A 22825-nucleotide genomic window follows, 5' to 3' on the forward strand; every position below is an offset into this window, starting at 1 on the left:
CATAGGTTGGTACTTGGCTATTAGCCCTAGAGCCTATACATGTATGGGCAGTCTATTCCAGAGTATGGGGAGTCTCTGAGTCAGGAACCTATCCCTCTGGCATGTTTTGTTCATTGTGATGGCAAGGTTTAGGTCCCTGGAGTGTGTGGCTCTAATGGATTGGGATTTCTTTAAGTGTAGCATGTCCAACAACTCTGGGTTTGACATGGCCTTGTATGTTAAGCAGAGATCACGTCTGAGTAGATGATATGTGACAGAGTATATCTGGAGTTTTTTTAGTCGGTCAGCATAGAACATCTGCATTTAGGCCTGTGATTCTTTTAGTAAGGTGTTTCTGTGGCCTTTCCAGTTGTTGCGGATGTCTTGTGTGCTACATACCAAATGGGGCATTGTACTCTATGATGGGTCTAATGAGGGATGAGTACAGTGGGACAATGACCTCCTTTTTTCTGGATGAAAAGCCCTTAGTGATGAGGTGTACCACATAGAAGGATTTCCTGACTGTTGTGGCGATGTGGTTATCGAAGGTGAGACCACTGACCACCTGTGTTCTTAATTCTCTTATCACACTTTCAGTGCTTAGTGTACTGCCTCCTATGTGGTAATTCATGGGTACATGGTTTTTCCCAAAGGGGATAACTATATACTTCTTGGCATTGAGCTAGAGCCGATCGCTCTGGCACCAAGCATCTGTTTCTTTAAGGCCCTTTTGTAGAATATCCACATCATTTGGGGATTCAGTAATGTCTCCTAGTTTGCAGAAATCTGTGAGCTTTGTTAGCCAGAGTCCCTTAGTGTTGGCCTGTACTTCAGAGAAGTAGATGCCAAACAAGAGCAGTCTCAGGACTGAACCCTGAGGTACTCCACTTGTCACTTGTCTGGAGCTGAATTTGGAGTTGGCTACTTTTACAGTTTGGGTTCTGTCAGTAAGGCAGTTGGCAACCCATCAAGTAACATAGGAATTTATGCCCAGCTTAGTAAGTTTATCTATGATTCCAGAGTGGGGGATGGTGTCGAAGGCTTGGTGAGGTCCAGATAGGCTGTCTGGACTGCCTTACCCTTGTCCATGGCTCTGTAGACTGATTCAAAGAAGGAAATCAGGTTCAGAAGACACAATTGGCCCTTCACGAACCAAAACTGGGTGGGGCCAAGTGTTTGAAGGTTGCCAATATCTTTGTTTATGAGTTCCATGATAATACGTTCCATGGCCTTGCACAGCAGGCTCATCAGACTGATGGGACAGTAGTTCCCAGGATCCAAGGTGGATCCCCCCTTGTGGAGTGGGATAACTGTAGCTGTGCACCAACCAGTGGGCATGAAGCCTGACATGAGGTGCCAGTTCATTTTATAGTTCATGTAATACACAGCCCGGCTTGTCATCTGGTCCCATGGATGCTGTATTCTTAGCTTTGGAGAGTGCATTTTTTTACCTGTGTGGCCATAATTACTGGAATTTGGCAATCTTTCGGTATCAAGATAGGCCATTTAAGGGGTGAGAGGGGGAAACTTTGGCACTGAATTGATCTGCCAGGATATTGGCAATGTCCTTGGGATCAGTATATTTAATGCCATTCTGTTGTAGCTCAGAGCAGATCTGAGCATTGCCATTTAGATTCTTGACATAGCTATAGAATGCCTTGTGGTTATCTTTGGAATTTTTGGCAATTTTATTTTCTTAACTAGATTTGGAGGATTTTATGAGGGATCTCAGCTACTTACTGAGGCTGGTAAGGAAGTTGTTTTGCATCCTGGGATTTTCCTCTTTTCTGCAACAGTTTCTTCCTTCTGTTATATAGTTTGTTTATGACAGGGGACCATCAGATTGGCTTCCTTTTTTTGGAGGAGAGTGTCTTGCTTCTATTTGGGATGGCACAATTCATGCATGAGTGGATGTGCTAGTACAGTGCTTTAGTGTAGGATTCAGCAGTCAAATTTTCGGTTCCGTCTGCATGGGTGTCATGAAGTTTGTCACTTCTGACTTGAGTAGCATGAAGTTGGCCTTGGAGAAGTTTTTTTTACAGCTGTTTCCTTACTGGGGGGTGGGGGTAGGATGTGGATGTCAAAGGTGATTAGCTTATGGTCAGACCTAACCAACAAGGGGGTGACCACTGATGTGGAGCATCGATTTCCCATGCTGGTAATGACCAGGTCCAGGATATTGGAGCCCCTGGTGGGACTATGGATTAGTTGATCCAAGGCATTGGAATTTATGAATTCCAAGAACCGTTGGGCAAAGGTGTTAGTACATGATTAGATTTCCCAGTTACTGGCAGGGTAGTTGAAATCACTCAGTATTAAGGTGTTTGGTTGTATCTTAATATTTTCCAGAATCTGGGGTCATGGTGGGGGATCTGTAGAAAGCTACAGTTTGGATTGTAGTCTTACCTAGTGTTAGTTGCACCTGGAGATTTTTGGATGCATTGTGCTGGGCAACTAGCCTGGAGGTGTGAATATCCTTGGTGTATATGGACACTCCTCCACCTTTAGTGTTTCTGTGCTGGTTTGGTGGCCGAAAAGTGTGGTAAGAGTTATAGCCTGGTATTTCAGGGGTGCTCTCTGAAGCCTTGAAACAGGTCTCAGTTACTGCACAGATATCAATGTTCTCCATTTTTAGGAGTGCCTCGAGAGAGTGCATTTTGAGGTTTAGACTTCTAGCATTGAGTAGCATTAATTTCAGATTTTGCATAATTGTACCTGTTATGGTGGTGGTTTTATCCTGTGAGCCTTGTCTAAAAAAGGCACTATAGGGATGGCAAGAGCCTTAGCCAGTAACCTGAATCCCAGGGGCGACAGGTGCAAACCATCTCTGGCAAAATATCGTGGTTTGTTGATCATGTCATCCCAGGCAAACATATACTGGATCCCCTTTGAATAACACCAGAAGCTTAGCCAATTGTTGAAGTCAATCATTTTGTCCTTATACTGTGGAATCATTCTGGGCGAAGGCAGGATGCTACTCAGAGCTAGGGTCATAACTGCCTGGGCCACATGATCCAAGATCACTTCCATGTCTCTTTTCATGTAGTCCAGAGAGGTACGTCTCAAGTCATTCAACTCCAACATGGACAATGACAGAGTCATATTTATACTTGTTGTGGAGAGACTTGAGTGCATGCATTATGTGGCAGATCCTGGCACCCGACAGGCAGCTGTCTGTAATTTTCTCCTTGTTCAGCCTGGTGAGTGGGACATCAGTGTGCCTGACTAGAGATTCACCTATGACTAAAGTGTTGGGTACGTTTTATTGCCTTAGGGGCTGTTGTTGGGTGGCACACTGGTGTTGTGAGCTATGTGATACTTTTGTTGTGACTGGTGTTTGTGTTTCAGCTTTGGAGGTCCTTGTTGCATGGGCAGGTTAATGTTAAGGGCCTCTGCATATGTGTGTTTAGTGTTGCTATGTGTGGGTGTTGGTGTTGAGGGTTTTGAAGAGCTATGTGTTGCATGAGGTCTAGTGTGGGTGTTAACCTTCTCCTCTTGATTGTCTAGCACAATCTTGGTTGGAGAAAGAGCTTTGCTTCCAGTTTGGCTATGTAAGTGCATCTCTCGCAGGTTGTAGTGTTGGGTGGTAGGAGGAGAGGGTAGTCTGTGCATGTAAGGCAATTGCTGCATTGCCCCAGTATACTCAGATTCACCAGGTGGATAGGAGAAATCATTGGAAGCTGACCCTTAGACATGCCTGGTTAGGTGCTTTATTTTTTTTTTGTAAAGTACAAGAGCTGTTTTCCCTTACCTTGGCAAGGTCCTTTGCAATTATAGGCTGTTTAGTGCCTATGATTAATTTCTCCTTATTAACAAGAAGAATTGAGTGCTTGTATCAGTTGAAGGCTTCCTAGTGCTTTCCAGCAGGTTTTAGAGCATGTGCTAGTCACAGGGACTCCAACCAGAAAAAGTCAGGAATCAATGCCCTCTGCTCCTACTCCCACCAGGATCAGAATATAAGCACAAATTCCAAGCTGTCACCTATAAAGCAGTTATTAAGCTTTCTGGTGATCAGCAGTCTCCAGAAAATAATGTAAGTCCATTCCTTCTCTCACCAGGAGAAAACAGAAGCACTAATCCCAAGATGACTACTGAGAGGCAGAATGTAGGCTCTCCAATAACTGGAGGTCTTGCAATAGATGAAAAAAATGGTTTATCCTAAACACTGCAGTGTGCACTAGAGGAATTACATGTGAAAGTAGGTAACTTAAGTTTTACCTGTCTAAACAGTTAAGTTTTAGTGGAGAGTCACTATTTTTAAAACAGCAAGCTAGATTGAAAGGGGGTGATCACTTTTGTTTTCTGGTACTATGGAATACAGTATGATGGCCAATAAATTTTAATAGTTGAATGGGAGTGATTTCACAAAATGATAATTTTGTGCTTACTCACACAAGCCAGTAAAACAGAGAGGAAATGATATATGGTCAAATTAACATAAGGGGCATGCAACTAGAAAGTTAGTGGTGTTTAAGAACACAACATTAACTGGGTGGGAAGATGGGACAAAATATTTCTGCCTGACTCACAAGAGACAGAGTTGTGGTCTCTTTTCAAGTTTTAATATGCAGTTAAAAGCAGAATACAAGTAAAACACAAGGTAAAGAAAACAAATCACAGTATTCAAAATAGAAAAAGGCAATAAAGTAATACAAAATGCAACAAATAAAAAACAAACTAACTTTTTCCCTCACAACAAAGTGTAGCAGAGTCTGGGTGAGCCTTTCTAGATATTGATTTCCATTTTCTAGTAATTGCTTTTTTGCCAGCCACCATAATTAGACACAACAAGTTAGATAGATATTGTCAGTTGTGGAACCACCATATGTCACTACTGGTCTGTTTGGAGAGTCAGGGATATTCTTTTGGGTTTTGGGATCCCAAAAATGATTGGCATTTCTGGGTGGGGGTTGACCAAGAAGTCAAAAAGCTTGGCATCAAAAAAATCATCTTCATGCAGCATTCTTAGTTGCTCTGTCAAACTATTATAAGCAACATTCACAGTGTTAAAATTACATTTATGGTAAAACCTGTTATTGTCAAGCATGGCCTCAATCTTGAAGTTATAAGAGGTTGTATCTGCAACTAGGATGCCCCCTTTTCATCCACCTTCATGATCCCGTGAGTCTTATCTCTTCTCAGATTCTTTGCTAATCTTGGATAACTTCCCAGGTGGTTTAACTGAGGACCCAACAGATATCACCTTCACATTTGCTCTCATAAGTACTCAGGGTGAGGTGTACAGGGGGGCAAAAGAAATTGGGCTTTTTCTATTTTATACCATTGTCATTTATTTCAGTGATGCTTCCATCCTTATGTTTGTTTCTGAAAACTACTTTTAGATTCAATTTACTCACATACAGTTTAAATCTACCTCAGTTTCCACTAAGTTACTTCTGTTATAAGGTATAAAAGTCAGACTCTAACCTAAGATTCCTTAGCCTAGCTGAGTCAACAGTTTGGTTGAATGGTTCCAGATGTCAGTTTTATTTTGTTGTTGGTTCAGGTAGGTCCATTCTCTTGTGTTGATCTCTCCAAATCCCTCAGCTCCATGGACCTGTTTCTCTGTTGTTGGAGCATGACGGTGACCCACAGTTTAATGCTGCTCCATCCTCTGCCTCCCTTTTCTGGTCTGCTGGTTCTCCCTCTGTGGTGTAATCCTCATGTCTTGTTGCCTCATGCTCTTGGTGGATGCCCCTAATTTTGATGCAACAGGTAGCACATTTTCCCCTTGATAAAGAAGGCTGTGGTTTCTTTCATAGCCAAGAAGAGGCCTGACAGTGAAGACCTGAGACTGGAGCACCATACAGTCTCTAATGTCATCTGTGACCCCGGCTCCATGGACCCCCCCCCCCATAAGGAGATGAACTAACTGCCTTTCTACTTGATCACCTCCCAGTTTCCAACCCTTTATCTAGCCAGGCACAAAGCTAACTAGTCACTTTTTGCACTGACTTCACCACCTGGAGTATGTAGAGTGGAGGAATCTGAACAGAAGAGCTCTCAGTAACTGATAGATCCAAGAAGAGGCTTGAAAGGAGAAAATCCCAGACTGGAACAGCAGAGGCAAGGGACTCTCTCTCTCTCTCTCTCTCTCTCTCTCTCTCTCTCTCACTGTAGATACCCCACAGCAACCAGGTATAAATGTTCCTGCCACTTGACCTGCATTTAACAAAATTTCTGAAATTTGCAGTGCAGTGAAGTGAAAGATGTTACCCCAGGTACACACTCCAAGCTGCTGTAATCTTTACACCATAGGCACAGTTTGCCTATGATCAAGGAACATCTGTGAAACTTATTTTTGCTAAAGGTTTTGTATAGTCAGCAGTTCATCACTTGGTGGATTTTTATTCCTGTACAAGAAGTCTGCACAAAAGGTTCTGAGGTCTCAAACTGTACATACATGTTTTCTCCTACTTGCATACATTCATCAGCTCTGTAAAAATGAGGACTATGACTTGTTTCCACTGTATGCTATTTCTCTGGATGCATGTATTTTTTAAAAAAAGGTGAGTCACCTAGTGTGGCTCTAAGTGCCTAACCCCCCTGCATATAAAAAGGGCTGCCTCCATCAGGGAGATAAAGAATGGGAACTGGTCACATTAGTCTTGTATATGAGCCTCTTAAGCAGGAATTGTAATTATTTTTGCCAAATAAAGAGATTAGTCTTTCAAAATATATTTCAGAAAATATCAGCCCTGTAAAAATGGGCACAGCCTCTCATATTACATGATACAAGCACTGATAAGGGCAAGTCAGACTGGAAAAAAGTCCTGTAATAAAGCTTTTATACTTTCCTTCCAAGGAATATAAATGCTACAAAGGCAGACACAGCCTATCATATCACATGTGATACAAAACAGGATAATAAAGTCTGGTGATAACCTCTTAAAAGCAGGCATTTTCAATTATCAAACTAGAAGCCACTCTACAAACCACTCTATTAGATGGACGTGATGAAGCTCAAGCAGAAGTGTTTTCTTAAATATAGCTCTGTAGTGGTAGCTCATGGTGTGTTGCCATGTTTTGTTTGTTAAACTTAAAATAAACACCTTTTAACTAAAATGAGGTTCCACTGACTGTTGAGCCAGTAAACCCTGGCGGGTCTTTCAGGAATATTCAAATAAGAGTCTAATCTCTAAGCTTTGGAATCAGCTTCTTGAGTTTCCATATCCCAATCTGTTCAATGTAACTTCTTAGAACAAGAACACTCATTCATCTACATACTTAACTGAATAAACTACATGAAACTTCAATAAGGTGTCTTTATTCCTCCCATAAGGAAGGTATCAGATAGAGAGTAAGTCTCCTAGATCTGTTATCTAAAGTGATTTTATCTAGACTAATCCTTTATACTGACTGATTGTAAACTGGGAGATATCATAGATTCTCTCATGAAATTAACATCCTGCAAGAGGGCCTAACAAAGGAAAATAACTGGTACCAAAGCCATGGTTTAAAATGCAACACCAAGAAGTGCATTATAGTACCCATTGGGAAAACATCCACACAAGCCAATTACACCATTGATAAAAACCCCTTAGAGCTGACCCAGTAGTTGGGGATGTATTAACATATGTTGACAGAAATCAGACCTTCAACCATCATGTAGTCAAGATAGTTAGAAAGTCATTCTATATCACCCAACGTATAAGTAAGGTATGGCATCTAGGTCCAGTTAAGTTATAGCACCACTTTTATTAGACCCATCATTGAGAGCAATGCCCCCTTTGGCATGTACATGACCTAGCAATTCCATCAGTTGGAATGCCCATGGAGGTTCCTCACCAGGAGAATCCAGGGTACTAACACACTGTGCTACACAGATCTCCTTAAAGCCATATCTCTATACTCATTCTCCTACTGGTTACTAAAAGGTGATCTGCACTTAGCATTTAAGACATCCTGACATCTAGCCCTGATGGATCTTTTGCATATCTGCAAAATGAACACCAAAAGAAACACTAGATCCAAGGATTTAAACTTTGCCTGTGACATAAATAGAATATGTTGGTGAGACTGATACTCGTCTCAAAGGATCCCTGCACTATGAAATAGGCTTCTCATCCATGTGAAGCAGACTTCATCCTTGATATCTATTCATACCTTACCTTGACCATTGGATGGGAAATAAATTCACCCCAGGTCTGGCCCCCATGTCTCTAAGGGACAGGGGCAGACAGTAAGTACAATATTACCTAACTAACATACCCCTCCAAAAAGCACTTGGTCACCTCCAAACTAACATATCCCTCATAATAGATACCCATGTTACATGGAGACATACTTGGGTTGGGTTGCCTGGCCCCTCATAATAGATACCCAGGGTACATGGAGACATACTTGGGTTGGGTTGCCTGGCTAGGCTTATAAAAGCCCTGGCGGTCATTAGCCTAGTATATATCTATGAACCTATGAATGTATTTTCATATTTATGCTCTTATTTTCATAGCTGAGAGGCCTACCTGCTGCTAAGGGGTATGGTGTGAAATGCCATAGTGTGAGACAGGAAAATTAATTATCAATGTCCATTTATATCATGCTGTACTGAAGACATTGGTGGTTGTTTGCTAGTAATCCAAGTGACTTACAAACTATTACATAGTCTCAAATGAAATCTAAGATGCTATTGAAGAAAACTCTCATTAATATTTGCACTGTAAATTGCACATCTTGAGAGATATTCACTTATTTATATTGTTAATTATACAAGGGTGGCCACGGTGGTGCAGCAGTTAGTGTTGCCACCTCACAGCAAGTGGCTCTCTGGTTCACTCCTCAGCTGGGGTGCCTTCTGTGCAGAGTCTGCATGGCATCCCTGTGTTTGCATGGGTTTCCTCCGGGTGCTCCGGTTTCCTCCCACATCCCAAAGACATGCTGTAGGTGGATTAGACACTCTAAATTGGCCCTAGGTGTGAGTGCATGCGTGTGCCTTCTGTGGAAGGTTGGGAACGCGGCTATCAATTCAACACTGTAAAACTCCACTGCCAATCATGAGTGGATAGGTGATCCACTGTGGTGACCCCTAACTGGGAAAAGCTGAAAGAAGGTGATATTGTTAATTATACAATTAAGAATATATTTTTATATTTCTGTACATAATTCAATAAACATGCAGTGAGATGTTAAAGCTTATGTTTGGTTAACAGAAGTGTTCCAGCAATATATATATATATATATATATATATATATATATATATATATATATATATATATATATAGATATGTAGGTTTTACAGTTTCCAAGATATGAAAATTTATTTGTGAAAATTTAGCAAAAAATATAATTCTGGGTTTGTGTGCATTGCACTATATTATAATATTTATGAAAAGATTATGAATGCACTGACTATTATCACTGTAAAGAATTCTTCCTACTGCTAACATTGCCATTTGTACAGTTTTAACTGCTTTTATTCTTCATAATATACTTATGTTTGTTTATCTTATGCTTTTTAAGTTGATTTTTTTCAGATAATGCTGTGGAGTGCAAGGATGTGTGCACGCTGCTAGAGGTTTGATATTCCATACCACATTGGTGTTAATGAGTTAAGGAAAATTTGTTCAACATTTCTGATGGGATGGTTCAGAAACAGCAAAACATCAATGGAAAAATATATTAATTATGGAGGCAGGTTAAAATTAGAATCTGTAGTGTTGAGAATTACTGGCATGCTTAGAGCTGTGAAGCTACCAGATGGTACATCATCAAAAGTATTATACATGGATCCAATGACAACTTGCAATATAAATTAAATATCTTGACTCTGTGCTGCACACATGCAAATAAAATCTAATGCAATGGATCTTCACTGTAACAATTAAACTGAGCAGAAATCTGCTGCAACCACATAACTGACAGCACAGTAAATAAGACCAAAAGGAAGTATGTCATTAAAATTCTTCTTTAATAAGCATTAAAAATGCATTTTTCTGTGAGGCACCCAAAACATTTCTCCTATGTAGGCATCTCAGTCTGTATCATCTACTTTGTATTATAATCACCTATAAAGTTGCTAAAATTTGGGTGAAGGGATGTTCTCCCACAACAGAGGTCACTAGGTTCTGGGAAACATTATTGTATACACACCTACAATCACACTCATATAACTCCTAACACCACTCCACAGAATTTCCAATATGATTTGCTGTAGATAATTTTGATGCAGCACGGCAGTTCACTAAACATTAATTTTCATGAATATACCTTTTGGGTAAGTGGGGGAAAGAGCAATCTAGTTAAGCTAAATCTGCTCTCATTGGGGGTCTTGATGCTGAGGGCACCCGGGCCTCTCTTGAGATGTTGCTTACTATTTTCTTTTATACGTGTCCTTTTTCTCTTTTCCAGGCCTGCTTTGGGTGTGAGGGCCATGCTTTTGATGAGTAATTCCTGTTGAAGTTAGGGGACTGGGCCTGAGCAAGTTGCTTTACAGACTGCATAGTCTTGGCCTTTTCTTCCAGTTTCTTGAAAACTCCTTGAGCAGGAGTCCAAAGACAAGATCCGTGTCCACAGGTGGATTATAAAACTCTGTCTTTACATGGTCTGGAAGGGACATTGATCTCAAATAAGCATGACTTCAAATGCTAGACTCTTTAGTTGCTGTCCTGCATGAGGCAGCCACATTTCTTGGAGTGTTTTGAAACCTTAGTAGAAAGATCACAAAGTTCCATCCTTCCCATTTCATATCTTTACTTTGTCTACCCTCTGACTTAGCCTTCATCTTATCCAGCAGGGATTATTGGTAGAAAAGCATGTGGGACTGTCACTTCAAGGGTGTTAAAGAATGATTTCCAAAAGTATATACTTTTTTCCCAAAATCTGTTAAGTATTGGGCTCTCCCTCTCATTGGTAATAGGGTTCTTGGACTGAGCTGATACTGTAATACATTTGAAATAAAGGCACTTATGTTAATCTACTCATAGCAGTGAAGTAACCTTAGAAAATGTTCATTGAATCATTACTTTTTCTTTTAACAGATGCAAGTAACTGCTTGAAATGTCAGGAAGATCAATGGCCAAATGACAAACAAAATGAGTGTATCCCAAAGGTTATCGAGTTCCTAACTTATGAAGAGCCCTTAAGTATATTACTGGTCAATACAGTTGGTTTCTTGTCTTTCACCACAGCTGTAGTCATGTGCATCTTCGTCAAGTATAAGGACACACCAATTGTGAAGGCCAACAATCGAGAGCTTAGCTACCTTCTTCTGTTTTCTCTCAAGCTGTGTTTCCTCTGTTCCTTACTGTTCATTGGTCACCCAGTAAGTGTGACCTGCATGCTTCGTCAGATAGTTTTTGGTATTGTTTTTTGTACTAGCATATCTTGTGTTCTTGCTAAAACCATTACAGTTGTTATTGCTTTCAAGGCAACAAATCCAAAAAGCACATTAAGGAGATGGGTGGGAGTGAAGATCCCCTATTCACTTATTGTTTGCTGCTGCTCAATGCAAATTGTTATATGTGCTGTTTGGTTACTTGTCTCACCTCCATTTCCACAGATGGATATTAAATTGCCAACTAGCCATGTTATACTGGAATGCAACGAGGGTAAAAATGCATTTTTCTACTGCATGTTAGGATACTTGGGTTTTCTGTCTACTATATGTTTTGTAGTCGCATTCTTTGCTAGGTCTTTACCCGACAGTTATAATGAAGCCAGATACATCACCTTCAGCATGCTGGTGTTTGTAAGTGTTTGGTTTTCTTTCATTCCAGCATATTTGAGTACAAAAGGCAAATACATGGTTGCTGTGGAGATATTTGCTATCCTGTCTTCTAGTGCAGGACTACTTGGTTGCATATTTGTTTTCAAATGCTACATTATTTTGCTGCGACCTGACCTGAATACTAGGGAGAACTTAGTAGGCAAAGAGAAATTCAACAGAAAATAAAATTCTTTTCAGTTGTGCTTTACCATTTATGGTTTATGTTATTACTAATATAAGCAGATTATTGCATCCATAGTGTCGGTACTGTTATTTTGGTCTTATCGATTCACATTTTTACTTTTCATTTTTACCTAGGAAAATGTTTTACTTTGTCAAAATTGTACTGCCCTTTCTACTTGATAAAGAATCAGTGCAGAACTTGTATAAGAAGGTCACACATGATAGTGAACATAGTCTGCTCTGCTCTAATGTTCATAATAGAGAAGTAGGGCTGTTTTAGAAACGCAGGCTTAACTTAAAAAGTGCATAAGGGCAGAGTAGCCAAATATGTGCCTTTTACATTAACTTCATTGGTAATTTCCCATAGGTACTTTTAGCACAGATGATGTATATAGCATGTCTATACAGACATGTACAACGATTTTCTTTTGCCTAATATCTGCACAGAGCTCCACTCCATCCCAATGGCACTTCACTGCGAGTCAAAGTCAAAGAACAGGATCATAATTACAATCAACAGGATAAACTTGAGATTATAATTATGTGCATTTAAGAAGCATTCTCAGGAGGAGAATCAGATATCTTGGCTGAACTAAGATGTAATACACTGTTTTGTCCATTGTAAGTTAACAGATATGTTTTGTAAGCTAACCAACGATCTGCTCCTAAAATGGAGATATGGTAGACCAGTAACCTTACTCACTTAACACTACAAAAGCAAGAAACAAAAATGGTGAGATGACATTGATCTACAAATTCTACAAAACAGACGCAGAGTGAATGCCATTTATTGGGCCATAACAGACTGTTACAGGACAGACAGATGGAGTAAAGACTATGTGATCCCATCATCCAGGGGAAATAAGTTAACATTGGACACACTCCTGTTGCACCTACATTTGTACCACAAAGGAGTATAGAATAAATATATTTCTCTCTTTGGCTAAAACAAATAAAAATTACCTACATGTTAAAAAAAATCTTAGTATTAGATCACACAGACACAGTTGCTGTGGCAGCATTTAAGGAAACAGAGTAGTTCTGTTACAAATTCTAGATTTTGTAAGCTGCTAATTGTAAATGTATGTATCTCTGTACAGCTGTATGAGGACATTTAAAATGCTTTCTTGCCAGCAGATGCTTGATATATATATACATACTGCAAATGATGCAATATATTTCATTTGTAGTCTAAGCTGGTGTTAGAAAATATTCCGCACTGATTACTTTTTCAGCTGTCTTGCAAATTATCTAATATAGATAATATATTAAGTGGATGGAGTACAAACCCATTTGCCTAAAAGGAGAAATGCAGTGCTCTCTAGGCTTAATCATGTTTGACCAAATTACTGTATCTTAGCAGATTACTACCTAACAAGGCAATGAAATGTCAATAATCTTCAATGTTAAGAGAAGCAGACACAGTACAACCATAAATATGAGTCTGGATAATGAAAAATGTGTTCTAACGGCATACAACCCAAAAAACTCCAAAAAGTACCCACAGACATTTGAAACAGATGGTAATAAAACAGCATAACTAATGATTTGAAAATGAACTGAATGACATCAGAGGTTAGTTTGATAGATTAGAGTATCAGTGCTATCTTCTACTTTCCTATACTGTCTAAAAAATGGAACTTGCTTCCTTCCCTTCTAAGAGTCACTACAAGCTATGAACACTTCAAAGCTCTTCTCCATTCTCACCTCTCCCAAAACTGGAAATGTAATTGTATACTTCCTACCTAGATCTTAATACATCCTCCCCCCCCCCCTCTGGTCCCCCTTCTTCTAACTCTCACCTTGGCACCCCTCCCTCTACTTCTTTATCTCCACTCTCTTCCTGATTAAACCCTGTATTTATTCCTTTTAAGCGTTCTCCTCCCACTGCCCACTTGCAGGTCTAGTCTCACAATTGAATCTTTTGCCTTTTTCATAAGGTATACTTTTGACTCAAACACAACATGAATATTAGTCTATCCGTACTTTTTCATCTTCCTCCTGACACCTTCTTCTCCTTTAAATTCTTTGCATCTTCTTCACTTCTCCTCTGTTTTACTGCTCTTGCATTCAAGATCTATATATAATTTCCTTTTATCTCTCTCTACTACACTAACAATACAGTTGCATAATTATATTAATTTCTGAAGTATACTGCCAAATGTACTACATTTTTGGAAATTGTTAAAATGTTAAGCTGTTAGAACACAGAGTGTTTTTGTGTGTAATGTATTATTATGGAGTTTTTCTCCCCGGGCCTCCACTGAAAATGGGCTTTCGGGCCCAGTGGACTTCCCCAGTTATCAAACTGGAAATAAACAATAATAAATAAATCTACAGTAATGGTCATTGATATATAAACCACAGGACTTCCTACAAAATCTCTGCATTTGAACCTTGTAAATATTCCTTCTGATTATCTTGCACTATTATTCTGATGGTTATAAGAATGAAATATTCAATCTCTGGTAGTCAGCGAGATGTGATTATAATGTTTTCAATCCTATGTGTGCCATAATTTGGTTATGGCAGAAACCTGAAAAATATCACTGGGATTGATAATTGTATGTTCTACCTCCTTTGAAACTTTGAGTCAACTTTAGCATAGAATGTTTGATACCTGTTGTTTGAAACTTTGATTAGAAATTCAAAACATTTTGAAAATGTAATAATGTGTGGATACAACTTTTAATTCTAATATTGCAGCAATAGTAGGCATATAATATTAAATAGCAGTGTAATGGTTTCCTCTGTAAGAATTGCTAACACAAATATATACAGAATGACATATAGACTATAGGAATATATCAAATATAATTATCACAGTAACTCAAACTGGAAATAAAATGAAAATAAGAAAAACATGAAAATGCTAAATAGGTATGTTGTATATTTAAATGTTTTATTGTACAATAAAAAGAAAAATCTTCTGAAATCAGATTTGAAGCAATTATTATAATGGCAACTTTCATTTATTTTGAGTACCTCCTACATAACATCTAACCTACTTTCATACAAAAAAGACCAACAATTGTTTAACAAGTCCCTCTTTTCAATTTTTTTAATAGTTTACAATTGCACAAACAAGGTAAATCTCAGCCCTGCCTTACAGATATAGATTATATCACTGGTGGTTTAGAGATCTAGTTAGAAAAATTCAAGAATTTTCCCACATGGCATTGCATTTTTAGGCAAACTCGTGCATTTTTGATACTCTCAGTATCATTCTGATATCAGTTGTTAGGAAACAGTGTGCATAAATGACTAATTTCACTGTCAGTTACTGCATTTACATACTTCTCAAGCATATATTATTTTTCTAACATCATTCATGATATGACACATTTTACTATAAGCAACATTCTATAACTTCAGTGGGATGATAGGTGATACATTAGCAATAACCCATGTGTGGATAATGCTTGGTATACCAATAGTCAGTGTGAATTGGTCATTAAGGTAAAGTATGAGTGAGTAAACAAACCTAAGCCAACCATAGGTAAACCAAGCATTACATCCATCCACACACACACACACACACACACACACACACACACACACACACACACACACACACACACACACACTCACTCACACATACACACACACCTGGGGTAATTGGTATTATATAATTATATCACCTTAATGTGACACTGTCTACTTGTGTTTGTTTGGTTTGGACTTACTTGGAGGTTTACCATTTTTCAATAGAAAAAGTAAGCTTTCTACACTTTTTCTATCCATACTTGAGCAGTATATGATGACAGTAGTTAATAAAACTAGTATGTTGAGTTATTTACTTGCTAAATAAATAACTAAAGACACTATTTATTTTAAATATATGATGTCTACAAAGTAACACCTGAATGTGCAGACTTTATTAGGAATGTATTTAAATTAACATTAAGTTTGTTTTAAAGATCAGAAATGTTTATGAATTCAGGAGTTAGAGGAGGTTAGTAGTCTTATGGTTTTTCTCTTCACCATTTTAACTTGCTGAGTCTGCCTTCATCTTGTTTTTTCAAGGCAGCCTTTTCTGCCCTGGTGCTCTGACTCTGTGCAGCAGGTGTTTTACACTGCTCACCTCTCATTCTTCAGGAGTACGGAGGGAGGAATATGCGTGTTTGCTGTAAATGTAAAACTGTTTCACAATACTGTAACTCTGCTTGAGTTACAGAATATAATACATCTGTCTTGGTATTTGTACTGCTGTAACTGAGAGCACACTGCTACTTCACAATTTCTGGGCTATTATTTACTGTGTGTCTTTACTTTGTTTTTAAAACAAAAGGTCTTTAAGTGCCCTACTGTTTACACGAGGATGCTCAATGGCTCAAAAACTCCAACCAGTCATTTTTATTTGACATTGCTGTTTATTATCTGGGTTTGTGGAGACCAAAATACCTTCAACGGTCATTGTATCTTCTCATTTTAATAACTGCAGGTAACCAGACTTCTTTGAATTGGTAACAATGGATTTTCATTGGGCACATTGATTGCTCTGCTCAATCACCTTTTATTATATAATGCAAAATACGGCACAACACTTTATTGCATCATAACACATCTTAACAATCCACAATTCTTACCTAACTTGCAGCATTAACAAAAAAGACAAATCTAAGTTTAACAACTTGTGAGTGGAATTAAAGGAAAGTAATACAAAGCATTGCATTTTACTCAAATTTATATAAATTATACCTATACATCTTACTTTAAAAGACTTTAAAACACACAGGTGGAACAAAATATACTTTCCTTTGTTTCATACATGGGTGCCAGAACCATAGGGCGAGGGGGATGAGATCCCCCACACTTTCAACAGCTGCCCAATATGCCTTGAAACTGCTTCCAAAATAGCAATTATACAGAAATACTTGAATTGGCATTTCCAAGGTAAAAGCAAGGTCAGGCAGCCGGAAAAATTATGTTTTGCTTGATAATCTTTTTTTCTGGCTGCCTGACCTCAAGTTTACCATGGAAAAATCTATACAACTATTTCTGAGGCACACCGATCAACTTTTTTTATCAACAATTTTGGACACAACCAAAAATAACAGCAGAATGAAGGCTGAAAACATGGGACAATTTTTAAAGATTACTTATTCATTTCAAATTTCAATAGAACAGGTTTTGCATCATTTGTTAGAGATGTACAAAGAGGTACACCTGAAATAAGAGGGGGTGACATTGCACCTGAAACAGAAATTGTAGAGTATAACTGGATTATTAGATTAAATGCTGACAGAAAACATGGTCTATATTCTTCTGCCAGCATAAAACCGTTCTTAAAAAAGAAACAAATGAAGTTATAAAAGTATTCATATTTATATTTATTCTGGCTGAGTTTTATAACATAATATATTACATATAATTTTAATGTAATACATTTAAAATTTGTTTTCATATATTGATATTTTAATATTTTATATATATATTATATTTACAACTTTAAACTTACATGTGAATTAGTGTGAACAAATTCAGAGGTTTGATTGGTTATTGGCATCATGTGATTATTTGTTTTAAAGAGTATGAGACAAATTTTAAATAAGCATTGAGAAAGAGTTATAGCCATAAAGCTTTGCTGTTCTTAATAGATTTGTTTGGTGTTTGGAGTTACAATTTGTGTTACTGGATTTGTTACATTTAGTTGCTGTTGAGTTCCATCAAACAGCCTTGCTTTATTGCTGATTTCTGATTGAAACTATGGGAGTAAGCCATAAAAGAGTTTAGATTCATAGATTTATAGATATTCCAAGACCAAGAACTATGACCATTCATGCTTTGTCAATACCCTCCTTCAAGCAGCACCTCCTTTTTCCAGGAAGACTATTCCAGTAAAACCCAGAGTAAATTTGTGGATACCCATCCGGTCACTAGTTTATGTTTAAAGTAAGATAGTGAATTGTACTGCTTAACATGTAGTTGAAGTTTATTCCAAAGATTTGGTAGGTGCTGCCTTATAAGCATGCCTCTCCACTGTGCAGTATTTATCTGTTGGTGAAGATGTAGGTCCCTGGTTGTAGTACTGGTTTAGATATTGGACTTATGCAAAAAAAAAAAAGATCCAGGGCATCTGAGTCTCTAATACTGCAGCAAGCAAGCAAGACAGATTTCCCCTCAAAAGTTTTTAAGACACCAAATAAAGAGGCAGAGTTTTCAGCATATTTCATAGCTCAGAGATTTTAGGCATGTGATCTTTCTGGTTAAGAATCTTTAGGGTTCTGCTAATTGTTTCAATATGATTAATGAAATACATCCCAAAGAAGGCATTGCAGTCAATAATTGTCCTGCTCAATGCTGAGTAAAAGGGAATGATTGTCTGTCTAGACTATGAGGATATTTTCTGGCAACTAGGTGGGCTAAATAAAAGGATTTCCTGACCTCTGTTCTCACATGGTGGTCAAAAAAGAGGGATCTATCATCACATGTATATAGGTCCCTGACATTTTTTTTCATTTTGTAGTTGTGTGTTGGCTGTACAGTATAATGGGGAGAGAGGCTGTCTACCAAAAGTGATACTACACTTTTTAGTATTTAGTATGAGCTCAGTTTTAGTACACCAAGAGTTTACTATGGCTAGTTAATTCAGAAGAGTTTGGGTGTCCTACTTTGACTTAAAAACAACCTCTCATTTGCAGTTATCTGCAAACTTTGTTAGCCAGTGGACTTGGCCCTCCACTTGAAAATCAGAGAAGTAAATACCAAAAAAGAGATGTTTCAGCAATGAGCCCTAAGGGGACACCACTGGTCGCATTCATACTTACTAATGAGGTACCTGCAAATCTCACTGTGTGGTCTATGTCTTTCATCTAGTTTGCTATCCATCTTATTATATATAGGTCAATTTTTAAAGCAATTAGCTTTTGTAAGATACCAGCATGGGGAATGATATTGAAGTTCTTCATCAGGTCAAGATATACCACATGCAGCTTGGATAAGCCATTTACAAAGAAACAATCTGAGGGTATAAGTATAGTTTCCCAAATATGCAGCAATGTCTAGAAGATTTAGAATTTTTGCTTGGAAGTGTTTGCATAAGTATTTTATACCCCAAGCAGACTCCAAAGAATTTTTCCTCATGTAGGTTACAAATGTTGGAGGTGTGATGCAGAAGAAAGAGGTAATTCAGAACTTTTTTTGGAGTGTAATGAGTTGGCAAACTTGAAATATTTCCTGCAGAATACTCTGTCAGACATACTGGGTGAGAAAGTTGGTGTAACTAAGGAAATGATTTTTTTGGAACGATACAGAATTGGAATTGTCTAGACATAGTAAGGCCTTACTAAGTTTAATTCTGGAGGCTATCAAAAAAGTAATTATTATAAAATGTAAATCAAAGTCTAAACTAACTGTATTAGAACTAGTGAATATTGTAAAAGAAACAAATGAATTATAGTGGGATCTTTACAAATGGGTAGGAGCAAATTACATATAAAAATTAAAACTGTGGGAGCAATACATGCATTATAATGTTTGAAGGAGGAATGTGGTTTAAGGGAAGGCAGTAATTGAATGAGTTACATAATATTTGATTGACAATGACTGTATTAGAAGATTATATGTGTTGTATAATGTTTGCAACTGAAAATATGTTAAGTATGGTTTGTTTTCATTTATATAAATGTATGATTGCCTATGTCATGAGTGATAATTCAATAAAGATGTTTCTTGTTTAAAAAAAAAGAGAAAAAAAGATGCACCACATGGGCACCATCTACAGCTTCTGTAACTCTTTTGAAGAAGTTTATCAAGTTAAATAGGCTCTACCCTTCATAAAGCCAAACTGTTGTGGGTCAGTACAAAGAAGAGACTTGATATCACAGTTTATGAAGTTAGTTATAATACACCCCAGGGTTTTTCAGATGACGCTTGTAAGGCTGATAGGACTTTAACTACCCTGGCCAGTTGTAAGAGCATGCTTATCAAGGGACATTGTCACTGCAGTGTGCCACTTATCAAGGACAAAACCAGTAAGTAAACGTAAGTTAAACAGCTTGAGGAGTGTATCTGCAAGGGTATGTTTAATGCTATTATGCAACCAAGTACATGATATGTAGCAATAAATGACAATACAGTCAAAGGACTGTTGTATACGTTGTATAACAGAAATCTGTAAAATCCAATCATCTTGCATGTTTTTTTCTTATCCAGATGTTGCAGTGTTATAAGATGTATTATGAGTAACAAACCTTGTTGATAAACTGTGTGAATTACTCATATGGGCAGTCCCTGGTAGTACTGAATATTTTGGCTTTGGTGAAAAGAAACTTTAGGAAATGACTCAATGAACCCACCACTGTCCTCCCTGCATACCCCTATGACACCATTCAAATTTCTTTTTTCTCATTTTCCCATACCTTGTTGAACTTTTCAGATTTTTCCTGCATTATTTCACTATATCCTAAATGGCTAAGATTATACCATAATAAATGAGGAGGACATAATTAAATGAAGCCAGCAGTCTCGTAGGTTCATAGGTTAGTACTAGGTTATCTGCCCTAGGGCATTTATAAGCCTAGCCAGAGTGTATGTGGCATCCGCCACCCCTCGGAATGATACAACTGTGCCCATATATAAGGTTTAGTTTACTATGCCTCTGTCCAGTAGTGACACAGAGATGACCCCTGGGGTAAACCTATGATCTCCCATCCACTCGTCAAGATTTCTCTTGAAGAGAGTCAGTGAGGGGCTCTGCCTAACATGGACTGGGATTCTGTTCCAGAGTGTGGGAAGTCTCTGAGTTATGAATCTGTCCCTCCAGCATGTCCTATTCATATCTGTGTTGAGGTTCAAATCTCTTGCTCTCGTGGCTCTGATGGATTTGGATTTTTTGAGGTAGAGCATGTCCATTAATTCTGGATTGGACATGGCCTTGTACGTCAGGCATAGATCTCCTCTGAGTAGGCGGTATGCTACTGAATAGAGCTGGAGTTTCTTCAGTCTGGCGGCATATGACATATGTTTGAGACCCTTGATCCTCTTGGTGAGGTACTTTTGAGGTCTTTCCAGCTGCTGCAGGTGCCGGGTAAGGTACATACCAAATGGGGCATTGTACTCAATCATGGGCCTGATAAGGGAAGAGTATAGGGGCACAATGACATCTCTTGATCTAGATGTGAATCCTTTCATGATAAGGTGGGCAAGGTAGGTGGTCTTCCTAACCACTTTGGCAACACGGGCGTCAAATGAGAGGTCAGAGTCAACTTGAGTCCCTAAGTCCCTGATTATTTCTTCCATACTTAATGGATTACCACCTATGTGGTAATTTGTGGGTACTTTATTTTTCCCAAAGGGTATGACTATACATTTTTTGGCATTCAGTTTAAGGCCATGACTCTGGCACCAGTCATCCGTTTCTGTGAGGCCCTTCTGGAGGATGTATGTGTCTGCTGGAGTATCAATTATGGCGCCCAGTTTGCAGTCATCTGCAAACTTTGTCAGCCACAATCCTCCAATGTTTGCTTTTACCTCTGAAAAATAAATGCCAAACAAGAGGGGTCCCAAGACCAAGCCCTGTGGGACACCACTTGTGACTGGCTTAGAATCTGACATGGCTCCAGCAATTCTGACCTTGTGGGTTCTGTCCTTTAGCCAGTTTGCAACCCATCTTGTGACATATGGGTTTACATTTAAGCTAGTGAGCTTGTCTATGATGCCCGAGTGGGTATTGTGTCGAAGGCCTTTGCAAGGTCAAGGTAGGCTGTGTGAACTGCCTTACCCTCATCGATGGCTTTAGTGACTGTTTCAAAAAAGTCGACCAGGTTCAAAAGGCAGGATCTTCCCTTAACAAAGCCGAATTGGGTAGGATCAAGTGTCTGTAGGTCCCCAATGTCTTTGTTTATGAGTTCCATAATGATCCTCTCCATAGCTTTGCAGACCAGGCTCGTCAGGCTTATGGCGCAGTAATTTCCAGGGCCCGTAGAAGCACCTCCTTTGTGGAGTGGAACCACTGTTGCTGTACGCCATTCTTTGGGTACATATCCTGTAGTAAGGCAAAGATTAAACAGCATCCTTATGTGTGAGTTTAGTTCCTCTTGGAGTTCATGTAGCACGCAACCCGGGACACCGTCTGGTCCCATTGATGCTGTGTTTTTAGCTTTGGAGAGGGCGGCTCTCACCTGGACATCTGAGATGTCAGGGAGGCTACATTCAGCTGGGATAGATATTTCTTCTTTTGGGGGGGAGGGAGGGGAGAAATTTGCACTGAACCTGTCTGCCAGTATGTTGGCAATATCTGTGGGTTCAGTGTATTTTTTGTCGTTTAGGACTAACTCTGAGCATATCTGGGGGTTTCCGCCCAGGTTTCTAACATAACTAAAGAAGGCCTTGTGATTATCTTTAGTGTCTTTTGCAGTTTTTCTCTCAAAGTTGGCCTTGGATGATTTTATGAGTGATTGTAGTTTTTTGCTAGTACTGATCAGAGATGCCTTCCCTTTTTGGGATTTTGCTCTGTCCTGCAGTAGCTTCCTCCTCCTGTTATAAAGTTTGTTTATGGCTGGGGTCCACCAGACAGGACGCCTGCCTTTGGTGGAAAGGGTCTTGGTTTTATTTGGGATTGCATGATCCATGCATTCTTGGAGGTGTCCGTAGAAAGCATTTATAAAGGATTCAGCAGTGTAGGGTGTGGTTTCCACTGGCCCAGAGGGCCTTGAAGGATACCACTTCAGTCTTAAGAAGTGTAAAGTCGGCTTTTGAGAAGTTTCTCACTGTGGTCTTTTGTGCTGGGGGTGGGGGTGGGGTGTGGATTTCCAGTGAGATTAGTTTGTGGTCTGTTCTCACTAGTGAGGGGTATACTTCTGGTGTGGAACATTGTGTCCCCATGTTTGTGATGATCAGGTCTAGTATATTATCTGCTCTTGTGGGAGTGGTGACTAGTTGTTCCAATGCATTTGAGTTTATGAATTCTAGGAACCTTTGGGCTAGGGTGTTGGGGCTTAAGTAATGCTCCCAGT

General features: G+C 38.8%; 1 protein-coding gene across 1 annotated transcript in view; it reads left to right on the top strand.

The window, feature by feature from the left end:
- LOC122788673 (extracellular calcium-sensing receptor-like) overlaps positions 1 to 11870 on the top strand; it is a 162714-nt gene extending 150844 nt beyond the window's left edge. Inside the window, exon 8 of the mRNA XM_044055569.1 lies at positions 10957 to 11870. Coding sequence (XP_043911504.1) covers positions 10957 to 11870 — 914 coding nt within the window. The remainder of the gene's footprint in view (positions 1 to 10956) is intronic.
- Positions 11871 to 22825: the final 10955 nt, after the last annotated feature.

Source organism: Protopterus annectens, chromosome 14.part0 (assembly GCF_019279795.1).
Source record: "Protopterus annectens isolate FY-2018-M chromosome 14.part0, PAN1.0, whole genome shotgun sequence".
NCBI lineage: Eukaryota > Metazoa > Chordata > Ceratodontiformes > Protopteridae > Protopterus > Protopterus annectens.